Raw genomic sequence first — 12,279 nt, 5'->3', positions numbered from 1 at the left:
ACCTCCTGTAAGTACTTAGGTGTTCATATTCATACTAGCTATCTTTGCTGACGCACACATATAGCAAGTGTTTGAGCAGAGGTCCACCAACCTTTTTATTTTCTTAGACACCTCTGAGTGTTTGGCGTTTCTAAAACTATCATGATAATTTTTTACAGGTCCATTTTCATGTATGGTATAATTGAGTTGATTTGGAAACTTCACAATTTAGTCTGGTATTGATGGCAGGCAAGATTATTATTACTCCTGACCTACTCTCCCAGCAACATATTGAGCAGACAACCATCAGGCAAGCTGAGAACATTTTGTCTAACTCAACACGTGTTTGCATCAGTTCTTAGAAACTCAGGGAGTAGGTTAATAGTATCTTCCTGATGAGATTTCTTTGTAAATACAAGGGAATTTTTATTATCCTTCAGGTCAGTACACGGTGAAAACACACCAGAACTGCTATGTAAGATGTTTACCTCTTATTTGAACACTATATAGCACTGTGTTACAGTTTCTGTGCACCGTTTTGCCAATAGTGACCAGTTTTATCTGGCAGTATGTCACCCCGCGCTGGGAAAGTCGTGAGAAAATGTGAGATATCTTACTGAGTCCGGGTTTTAGGAGTTTTATTTTGCCTTTTTTTATTTATAATATTCAATGCAAATTACTTGTTGACTCATAAAGTAGTTCAGAGCATGAAAGTAAAGTGAGTCCAGAAAAAGGTAAAGGTAGAGAAACTATTCTTTGTTGATAAAGTGTGGGAATTGAGGTTAAAGTTGAGACAATGCGAAGTTAAAATCTGTATTTGTTTTGTAAATCTTGTAATTCTATTTTTGATTGGTATCCAGGTAAAATCAGGGTACATTTTGATGCTTATGTCAGTTAATATACAGCTATATGCAGTAGAGCTTTGAAACAATTGATTTGACCTGATGACAACCTATACCTTGGTTGTCATCATCGAAGTGAAGGATGGAAATATGGAAAGGGTAATGTGTAAAGTTATTTATTACTTGTGAGAAAAGTAAACCAGGTTTATAAGACAATGATAATGTAAAACATTAATACTGTACACTGTAAAATATTTGTTTGTTAACAAATAAAGAAAAACACAACCTGGATGCTAAAGGCAGCGCTTCGGTCGTCATTACTGACTTCTATTTGATTATCCTTCAGATCGTCCTCATCACTGTTATAGCAGCCCTGACACTCTGGACCTGTAGCACTAAGACACTCCTCGTTTGTCTGACAGGTTTCTGTATTTCTGTAGGACTTCAGGAAGAGGGTTAAAAGGAGCTTGAGTTTTTTTCACATAATATCTCTCTCATATACTGTCACGGCATAGTGACAGTTTTAATACATATGATAAAGATATTTATATCTAAGTTACGTGGTACAGCTTTAACCTGGTGCTTTGTAATATATTTATTTACTTTTTTCATATATATTTCTGCATTGACTTTCATATGTTTTTCTTTAGGATACAAATACACCATAAACTTTTGTGTAAATTGCTGGAAACAAAACAGGTTAAACAGAGGCTTTCCATGAAACAATTAAACAATAAAACAAAGAAACAAGGAACAAAATAAAGAACCTTTTAACTACTTTGAGTAATCATCATGGGGTGATACTGCCATCTGCTGACAGTTTTGGTGAAGTCTTCTTTGTGTTGTAGGCTGACTGGTTAATAAGTGACCCGTTTTCATGTACAGTCCTGTCTCCTGCTAATAGATATTACACAAACATGCATACCTGGCTAATAAAACAATTTTTAACCAGTTTTCTGCACCAAATAGTTAAGAAATAAATATGTTTTAGGATCCATAATAATCCTATTATGGATTGTTGAAACTGTACAAATGTGCAATTTTAAACTGACTTTTGTTATAACTGTGACGATAACTGTTTAAAAAGGGGGACCGGAGGGTGTGCTCCAATTACAGGGGGATCACACTCTTAAGCCTCCCTGGTAAGGTCTATTGAGGGGTCCTGGAGAGGAGGGTCCGTCGGATAGTCGAACCTTGGATTCAGGAAGAGCAGTGTGGTTTTCGTCCTGGTCGTGGAACACTGGACCAGCTCTACACCCTCAGCAGGGTCCTGGAGGGTGCATGGGAGTTCGCCCAACCAGTCTACATGTGTTTTGTGGACTTGGAGAAGGCGTTCGACCATGTCCCCAGGGGGGATTTGTGGGGGGTACTCCGGGCGTATGGGGTACCGGGCCCTTTGATATGGGCTGTCAGGTCCCTGTATGACCGGTGTCAGAGTCTGGTCCGCATTGCCGGCAGTAAGTCGGGCTCRTTTCCGGTGAGAGTTGGACTCCGCCAAGGCTGCCCTTTGTCACCGATTMTGTTCATTACTTTCATGGACAGAATTTCTAGGTGCAGCCGAGGTGTTGAGGGGATCCGTTTTGGTGGCCTTAGGATCGCATCTCTGCTTTTTGCGGATGATGTGGTCCTGTTGGCTTCATCAGATCGTGATCTGCAGCTCTCACTGGAGTGGTTCGCAGCCGAGTGTGAAGCGGCCGGGATGAGGCTCAGTGCCTCCAAATCCGAGGCCATGGTCTTGAGCCTGAAAAGAGTAGAGTGCCTTCTCCGGGCCAGGGGGGTCATCCTGCCTCAAGTGGAGGAGTTTAAGTATCTGGGGATCTTGTTCACGAATGAGGGAAGAAGGGAGCGGGAGATCGACAGGCGGATTGGGGCAGTGTCTGCCGTGAAGCGGGCGCTGTACCGGTCCGTCGTGGTGAAGAGAGAGCTGAGTCAAAAGGCGAAGCTCTCGATTTACCGGTCGATCTACGTTCCCACCTTCATCTATGGTCATGAGCTTTGGGTCAGAACAAGATCACGGATGCAAGCGGCCGAAATGGGTTTCCTCCCCAGGGTGGCTGGGCTCTCCCTTAGAGATAGAGTGAGAAGCTCGGTCATCCGGGAGGGACTCAGAGTAGAGCTACTCCTCCACGTCGAGAGGAGCCAGTTGAGGTGGCTCGGGCATCTGGTCAGGATGCCTCCTGGACGCCTCCCTGGTGAGGTGTTCTGGGCATGTCCCACCGGGAGGAGGCCTCGGGGAAGACCCAGGACACGCTGGAGGGACTATGTCTCTCGGCTGGCCTGGGAACGCCTTGGGGTTCCCCCGGAGGAGCTGGAAGAAGTGGCTGGGGAGAGGGAAGTCTGGGCCTCCCTTCTGAACACTGCCCCCGCGACCCGACCCCGGATAAGCGGAAGAAAATGGATGGATGTGACGCCATTGTACCCATTGTAAGCATTAGATTTAAAAATCCTCTGTAAGTTACCGTAGTGCATTTGCAGTAAGAGCAACACAACTGTGGAATGATTTACTGCCTGAAATAAAACATTACTGGATTCAAAGTTTTCAAAATAATATAAAACTTATACAAGCGCGTGAGCATCATTATTGTACTCATTTGTTTCTATTGTGTTAAAAAACAGTCAATAAAAGTGTAAAATAATGATGTGCACAGTTTTCCTTAGTTTGGTTTATTTTAGTAATTTTCACACAGAAAGTAATAAATTTGAATGAGCAATAAAATCAACAGCGTTGGTGGTCGTCATTGCATCCTCCAAGATGTTCACAGAGATGCATTGCTTTTGTTTTCGTTTTGTTTTGTACAGCCAAATGTTGCAAAAGTCTCTGCAAACCACTCAATCCCAGGGTTCCAATTATGATATATCAGACTTCTGTATTGTTATTTGCTTACTGTCAGCGGTGTGATACACAGCCTGCACTGTGTGCTTTAGCAGTCTGTAATCAAGACTATTTTAACACAAAGCTGAAACCATTATCTGAGAAAGTCAGTGGGTGTTAGGTGTCAGTGAGTCTGGCTGCATAGACGTGACGATGTTATTCAAGACATTTGACATGCCTCCATGAACGACAATGAATTCTTTACAAAAGATGTTGTGGTTAAAACTAATGCCAGCAACAGAAATCGGTCACCTCTTACAGAAATCCTATGTGGATTTAATTTAAATAAATATCGCCACTTTATCACTTATTCAAAGCATTTAGTCACTTGCTTCAAACAGAAAAGCACAAAAAAGCAAACAGTTGTACTTTAAACTAAGTTACACCCCTGATGTTGGATTACTGTTATAAAAAATAGGCTTTAGACTTCATAGCTAAATTTAGAAAGGTCACACAATCAATAATGCACTCAATATGTTTAAATCTTACAGGACAGGCAACAGATATGTACTGCTTATTTTTCATATTCTATACTTACATTTAAAGCAAACCTTAAGTCAAACAAGTAGTATTGTCTGAAGCTACTGCTTTGCAAACAAACAACTTTGAGCTGCCCTTAAACCTTCTGTTGAAATATGTGGACATCTCTGCTGTGGGTTTTTTTTTCCATCTAGTCATGCCCCAGCTCAAACTAGTCATTTTTGTCGCTGATAAACTGTCACACAAATGCAGCAGGCATACACTATGCTACACAGTGGCTGTGCAACAGTGAAGACAGAATGCAACTCAGACTTTGTTCACACCCAGAAGCCAAGCATTTGTGTGCTAACAGCAACTATCTCACACTTTTTGAAACTGAACAAAGAGGAAGGGAAACTACTGTGAATTAATAATAGGTATAAATAGGTTAAAACAGTTTGTTGTTCCAAGGAAGTACGTTTTACTGCCGCTGCATGTAAATTTTAATTGAGGCAATTATTCTGTAGGCGTGAAACTGGTTTAGAAAAAAAGACAAAAACCTGTTGCTTCAATGGTCCACAAACCAGCTTATTTAAATATTTCATATAAAGGACAGAGATATGCATCTCCACAAACAAAAGCATGTGTCCATTTAACTTGCAAGTCTAAGTTATGCAAATACATAAGAGTGCTTTTTAAAAGTATTCATCTGGTATTAACAGATAGTACTTCTTCAGGATTCTTTTTTTCCTCCTATAAAAATTGTCATTAATTTAGCATAAAGAAGCATAAATATAACGTGTGTATAAAAGTGAAATTCACTACTTGCTTCACAATGAAAGACAAGAGCATAAAAGTTTTATAGTACATCAGTTTCGGTACAGCTGTGGTTGACAGATATTCCCCTGTTGCTTCACTGCTTTCATTACTTTCCACTTTTTGACACCGTCTGTATTGCTTTGATCCACTCCTTTCTTTCTTCAGATGTTGCAGCTTGCAGGAAATAGTGAGTCTCATCTGAAGTGATAATCTCAAAGAGGTTGCCGTCAACGTCGTACTTCTTGGCTGAAACCAGGAAACGATAGAAACAAAAGAGGAGTTAAAATAGATAACTAAAACATATATATACTATACTGACAGCACACTTGAGTTCTGTTTTTTTGTTTTTTTTGTCTCAGTTGAAAAGCTATATTTACATCCTAACACTAAAATACATCACCCACCATCAGGCACGTACTCCACAGCTGTAACCACAGCTCCTCGGAGATGTATTGAGCCTAAAGGGTCATCGCCCTGACAATAAGGAAGGAAAAAAAATCTAGTTTCATGCTGTGAAAAATTTGAGTCCACGCAGCATAGATTGAACCAAGCCATTTACCTTTGAAGGATCATAATAGTGCATATAAGCGGGGTCATCTCGAAGTATGAACTTTCGTACCTTCCAGTTTTTTCTTCTGTGTCCCTATGATGAAATAAGTAGTGATCAGACAATTAAGTTTATAATGCATATCAAAATGCTAAATTTAACCCTGGGAAATTTGAATGCCAAACTGAGTTCCTCTTTCAGTAACTGGAATTGATTTTATGTGTGTGAGATGTTTATGGAAGGTGTTTTTCCACCAAGGGAACATTGAACAGTGGCAGTCGGGTTTTGTTGTGCCAACAGTTCACCTGTTTGAGCAAGCAGCCTTGTTTTATGATGTTTCCCCTGAATTCGTCCTTCAGCAGAACATCTTCGTCACTGGAGTAGCCTTCACAGAAGAACCCACTGTCTGTCTGAAAGGACAAAGAGGCTCGTAAATATAACCCATGATGTGAGCAGTCCCTGGCAAAGGTATTCACACCGCTTTAATTTCATTCATTTATTTTTTTCACATTTTTTTAAAGTTATTACCAAACTATCACTCTCTTTGCCAGGCTAAATGCAGTTGTTCCACATTCTTTCCATTTTTGGAAGATGGATTGGACACCATAAGACGTGTGAAAGCTTTGGATATTATTTTATGACACAACCCTGCTTTGAACTTTTGCACAATTAATTTTTTTTTTCATATATAGTGTGTCCCTTAGTTGTCCTGTCTGGACTGGGTGGGGACTTTCAAAATAAAAGGTGCTGAATACAAGCGCATGCTACGATTTTTGGATAATTTTCTGCAAATAAATTTTGAAAACCATGCATCATTTTCTTCCTATTTCAATGTCATGCTATACAGTATGTTGTGTTTATCTGTCACACACACACGCACACGCACACACACACACACACACACACACACACACACACACACACACACACACACACACACACACACACACAAATCATAGAATCCATACATTGTTTAAATAAAGATGCTTTTGTTAGTACGTTTGCAGGAGCTGAACTCACAAAGTAGTAGAGAGCTTTTGTCTGTTCTAAGAAGGTTGTTTGCTCTCCGCCTTCTGCCCCCTCCTTTGACAGGTCATCTGCAGGCTGGAGGAAGCCCTCAGTCAGAAGCCCCGTTGCTAGCATGAGTGCCTCTGGCCTATTTCTTGCCTTCCCTTTCGAAATCAGCCACTCTATTACCGTCGCACCTTTGCCAAAAATAAGGAAGCGGTGAAAAAGGGTCAAAGAACAGAAATAAACCTTCCTGCCCACCTATGGTAACGTCAAAATAACTTAGAATTCAATACCACTGAAGCAGTGGTTGAAAATTTGATTATCTTGCTCAAGTTTTAACTCCTTCACTCCGTCGTCCTGGTCTTTCATCAGCGCATACAGCTCACTGGGAAAACACAACCAGGATTATTATTACATTTTCTGTCACTACCCACAAGCACTTAACAGCTCAGTAAGCTTGATCTTCAATTCTCAGAATCTAAAACATTTAAGCATCAAATGATTAAGCAGTGAAACTAAGGAAGACGGGCCACAAGCATTATTATATTTGCATGATACTTTAAGAGAGCCTATATTGTTCTAACAGTGCCTTGAAAAGTGATTTAATCCTCATTGAACTTTTCTAAAACTTCTTATGTTTCAGCTGCAAACTTAGATATTTCATGTATTAGATCAACACAATGTAGAGCATAATTGTACAGTGAGAGAAAAGGGAAAGAGTATTTTTACATTCATATTTTTACAAATGTTTGCTTCTTTTGCACAAACTAGCTCAAAGGATATTTGATTGAGTGGAGAGTGTTTTGAATCGCCTCGAAGCCTTTGTCACCGATTCTGTTCATTACTTTTATGGACAGAATTTCTAGGCGCAGCCGAGGTGTTGAGGGGATCCGTTTTGGTGGCCTTAGGATCGCATCTCTGCTTTTTGCGGATGATGTGGTCCTGTTGGCTTCATCGGAACGTGATCTGCAGCTCTCACTGGAGCGGTTCGCAGCCGAGTGTGAAGCGGCCGGGATGAGGCTCAGTGCCTCCAAATCCGAGGCCATGGTCTTGAGCCGGAAAAGGGTAGAGTGCCTTCTCCGGGTCAGGGGGGTCGTCCTGCCTCAAGTGGAGGAGTTTAAGTATCTGGGGATCTTGTTCACGAATGAGGGAAGAAGGGAACGGGAGATCGATAGGCGGATTGGGGCAGCGTCTACTGTGAAGCGGGCGCTGTACCGGTCCGTCGTGGTGAAGAGAGAGCTGAGCCAAAAAGCGAAGCTCTCGATTTACCGGTCGATCTACGTTCCCACCCTCATCTATGGTCATGAGCTTTGGGTCATGACCGAAAGAACGAGATCACGGGTACAAGCGGCCGAAATGGGTTTCCTCCGCAGGGTGGCTGGGCTCTCCCTTAGAGATAGGGTGAGAAGCTCGGTCATCCGGGAGGGACTCAGAGTAGAGCCGCTGCTCCTCCACGTCGAGAGGAGCCAGTTGAGGTGGCTCGGGCATCTGGTAAGGATGCCTCCTGGACGCCTCCCTGGTGAGGTGTTCCGGGCACGTCCCACCGGGAGGAGGCCTCGGGGAAGACCCAGGACACGCTGGAGGGATTACGTCTCTCGGCTGGCCTGGGAACGCCTTGGGATTCCCCCAGAGGAGCTGGAAGAAGTGGCTGGGGAGAGGGAAGTCTGGGCCTCCCTTCTGAAGCTGCTGCCCCCGCGACCCGACCCCGGATAAGCGGAAGAAAATGGATGGATGGATGGATGGATGAGAGTGTTTTGATATTTGTTTTAGTACAAACAATTCCACTGTGACTTATAATGAACGTTGAAGTGGATTTTTCTGCTAGAAAGTGAATTTATTTCCTAGTCTCATTTTTTTTGTTTGTTTTTGTTTTTTTTCAGTCTGTAAATGATATTCTCCCCAGGTTACATTATGCAGTGAAACCAGAAACAAAAGTAGGCCTCTTTCCTTATTTCTTGACGACCTTTCACCTCTCTTCCAAAAGACTTCTTCACTTTTAAACATGGGTTAAAGGTATAAGGCTATATTTCTATAACCTTATGAATTTATAGGCTATTATAGACACTAATGGGGCGGGTCTTTGGTTCTGCCCTTCATTCGGTTTGATGTCATTTCATTTTGCGACTTTCTTTCAAAAATGTCTTTTTTTTTACCACTCTCTTAGAAAGGCACAACTAATAACTATTGTTCTCCCTCCTGAGCTGTTCTGATCTTTGCAGGTCTTTCAGAGTTACAATCGACCCGTTCTTTTAACTAAGACAGGCTGAATACAAATGTAACTCTTATATCTATTTGTAGAAATCTTTAAAAAAATAGCCTTCACATTGATGCTCTACTTTCTTTTGCCCTACCACATGAAATCCAAAATAAATACAATAAAGCTCGTGGTTACAACAACTAAAGCGTTCAAGCAATACGAATACTTATTCAAGGCACAGTATCAAATTAGCAGCGTAGTGACATCAAGTGCTTCGACTGCAGTAAATATCTCGTATTTTCCCAAAATAACTACCACTCATTTTGTCATTCTGATGAATTATTCTGGAAAAAAAACTAGATTTGATTTAACTTACGCAAGGTTGACTGTCTCTGGCAGGCGAATGGAGCGTCTGGTGGACTTTCTAGCAAACTTTTTCCCATTGTTCAGGCAGGATAAGATTCTCCTAATGTCCTTCACCCAAAGTTCTCTCTCCTCCACGTGTGAGGCTTGAAAGAAGTGATCTTGTTTCCTCTCTGTAGTGATCTTGAAGACCAGCTAAATCAAGCAAGTTCCGTTAGCTGCACTTTTCAAGTTTCAGGATTCTCTCGATTGAACATTTTATTCTACACAAAGAGAAATAATCAACTAATGCAAGCAGTGGTTCAGAAGAAAATTACTAAACGTCTCACATCATTTTCACAATGATAATGATTATTCTCGCAGGTGTAATCCTGCAGCCCTCGTTTTACATTGTTGCTGATGATATTATCTGACGCTTTCTTACCGTTCTCTTGTTAAAATCTTGACAGGGACTGATGAGTGTTGCTCCTTTCAGTGGGATCATCCCTTTCGGTGAGTGATCTGTTTTCTTTTTATAGTAATCCAAGCCATCTTCTGACAACACCACCCACACTGCACTCCAGGAGTTCAGCACTGTACCCTGAGGATTGTTTAATACAACAGGAAGCCTTGAGCAAAAAGTGCAAAAGCACTGACAACGGATGGAGCTGTTCGTGAGGTGTGTTGTGTTTGAAGTAAACGCTTTAATGTCTGTTTTAGCACAACTTTGTTGGCATGCGTCTTGCTTCCTATTCTGCCCGTCAACTCACAAAAGTTTGTGGATCATACTTTTTGCTTTTGACAGAGTTCTTTAGTTTTTCAATATAGTGCATAGATTTACAGGTTCAGATAAAGTGTGCAGGGAGAGATTTGGAATGATAGCGTTTATAAATGTTATGATGATTTTTTTTTTCAGTTTGATTTTAGTCTAATAATTTCAGGTTTGCAGCTTTCTCTTCTCTAATAGAACAAAAATGTTTTTTCAGGCAGATTTTTCTTTTTCTCGAAAGCATATTGCTTAGAAAATACTTAAACAATAGTAGTATTTAACACATGTTAAAGTAGATCCTTCGCCGTGACAATGATACACGGAAGCATTCCTGTACTTCCATGAAAAGTTGTACTTCTGTTAATTTAAACCTGATATCTGAAATCAAGTACACAGGAACACGTGGCCAGTTTTGCATTCTGGACAGACGGCACTCTTATCATTTATCGACTGTATTAATCATTCTCTTGATAAAAAAAATTTAAAAAACTCTAGACAACAAAGAAGAGAAAAGAGAGAGAGGAAATATTTGATAAAGTTTGCAATATCTTTAGCCTGTTCAGGACATTTGTGTACTAAATTGGATTGTCAGTTGAGGATGTAAGACTCTTTGCACAGACTGTTCATATATCAGGCAAGACTTATCAGTCTTCCTCCTGACACTTTGATACTAATTCAAAGTGCTGCTGAACAACACTTTGCACTGCTGCCTTGCAGCAAAGTAGACCTTGAGTTCACATCTTGGACAAGGGCGTCTCTGGAGGTAGTTTGCGTAATCTTCACATGTATGTGAGACTTCCTGTCTCTCTCACACGGTACACGTTTATTTGGTTCGCATGTGCATTTCCCAAGTCATGCACGCTGGGTTAACAGACCATTTTAAATCCGACAGTGTACATGCATGGTTGTCTGTTTGTTGCCTGGGGATGGACTGGCAAGCTGTGTACCCCACCTCTCGCCTGCTGACTGCTGGAGTTAGGTTCTAACCCCACAGACCCTGCATGGATTAAGCAGGTATAGAAGATGGATGGAATAATGTAACTTTTCTGTACTGCTTGTACATTTTCAATTAGAGCTTAAGGATTTTATTTGTTTCAGCAAGCACCAGGATTTTATTTAACACCCTTTTATGACGCTGTTTTTTAACCTGCCTTAATTTATATGATTAAATAAAGACTCATGCTTTAATCACCTGCTTGCACAATAGTTTTTTTTTTCATGAAGGGAGAGGCTTTCAAATGCACGTACTTTCATTTAAACAATAAATGACATCAGTCAATAATTTACATTTCAGATCAAAGTCTTCAAACGATTGTTGAATTGAAATTAAACTGACACAGCTTTAAATGACTTAAAAATGAAGAGCAACAAATGAAAGAAACGCATGCTGATGAAAACAGGGAAATACTATTTATCTGACTCCAGGCAAACAAAAAGCTCATAAAGTGAAAACTCCACCTCTGTTTGACATTTTAGTTGGGTAGAAAGCAAAATTCACACCTTGCTCAAAGTGAAGAAAAAACATATGAGCATAGGTAGTGTTAAAAAAAAAAGTGCTCATTGAAAATGGCGTGTACACACACAACTAGTCCCAGAAGACAAACTTAGCTCTGCTGTGTTATTGTGGATTTTACTCGATTCATACGTATTACATAGTTTGATTATGAAGTTCTTCTCTCTAGTTGCAACAGTGCAGAATAGACCTAAAAGCATGAGAGGGGTATTTCATGTTTTACTTTCAGCTCTAATAGGAACTTGAGCTTCTGTTTTGACTGCAGAACAGAAGTGTGCATTTCTGTGTTGTGCTGGGACTTTGTGACATCTGTTCCTCTATTCTAATGTTGGTCTAAGCAAAGCTACAACATTCAGTATAATTTCCCAGTGCTTGTGTGTACACACCCATGTCATCAATGTATTGGTCGTTTGGTTTTTCAGAATTGCTGTTGTCATTTCTTAATATGAAAGTCCATATTAGTACGTTAGTGATATATGAATAAAGCATAAAACTCACATGTTTTGTTTTTTTTTCTTTCTCTGAAACAACAGCCCTTTGTTGGAACCTCAAGGCTAAACATTTATATTTACATATAATGGGACCAAAATGAAACTTGAAGTTTTAGTGTTACAAAAGCTGTCAAGAGTCTGAAAATAATTCTTAACAGGAGTTTATGTTAGTGGTAGACCGAAGTGTACGACATATTAGGAGGTGAAGTGTATTTTTATGTCGATGTTCTTACCTTTTTAACAAGGTATCCTTCTCTGATCTCTTGTGGCTCCATTATTGGGCTCTCTGCTGCTGTCTGCTGCAACTTGTCACTTTTTAGTGACTGTCAAAAGCATTTCATATCCATTTAACCTACTCCCTCTGCCACCCCCTTTTCTCTCTCTCTCTATTGCTCTCTCTGTCTATATCACTCTCTTCCTCTCTCTCTCACGCCCCAT

At 40.6% G+C, this 12,279-nt stretch overlaps 1 protein-coding gene across 1 annotated transcript; it reads right to left on the bottom strand.

Moving 5' to 3' along the window:
• Nucleotides 1-3,475: 3,475 nt before the first annotated feature.
• plek (pleckstrin) lies at nucleotides 3,476-12,279 on the bottom strand. The gene is made up of 9 exons (XM_008429404.2): nucleotides 12,075-12,279; nucleotides 9,514-9,669; nucleotides 9,103-9,284; nucleotides 6,823-6,914; nucleotides 6,539-6,723; nucleotides 5,824-5,928; nucleotides 5,531-5,614; nucleotides 5,376-5,445; nucleotides 3,476-5,217 (listed from the first exon to the last, which is right to left on the bottom strand). The coding sequence occupies exons 1-9, from the start codon at nucleotides 12,114-12,116 to the stop codon at nucleotides 5,078-5,080; spliced, it is 1,056 nt and encodes a 351-aa protein (XP_008427626.1). The 5' UTR covers nucleotides 12,117-12,279; the 3' UTR covers nucleotides 3,476-5,077.

This window comes from Poecilia reticulata, linkage group LG15, assembly GCF_000633615.1.
Source record: "Poecilia reticulata strain Guanapo linkage group LG15, Guppy_female_1.0+MT, whole genome shotgun sequence".
In the NCBI taxonomy this organism is placed as follows: domain Eukaryota; kingdom Metazoa; phylum Chordata; class Actinopteri; order Cyprinodontiformes; family Poeciliidae; genus Poecilia; species Poecilia reticulata.
This window is presented reverse-complemented; position numbering and strand designations above follow the sequence as displayed.

Coding starts and splice junctions, on each gene's coding strand:
- plek (XM_008429404.2), bottom strand. CDS start 12,116: ATGGAGCCACAAGAGATCAGAGAAGGATACCTTGTTAAAAAG. Junction 6,915..9,102: donor CCAGAGACAGTCAACCTTGC/GTAAGTTAAATC, acceptor GTGTTTTCCCAG/TGAGCTGTATGCGCTGATGA. Junction 6,724..6,822: donor TTTCAACCACTGCTTCAGTG/GTATTGAATTCT, acceptor TTTTTGGCAAAG/GTGCGACGGTAATAGAGTGG.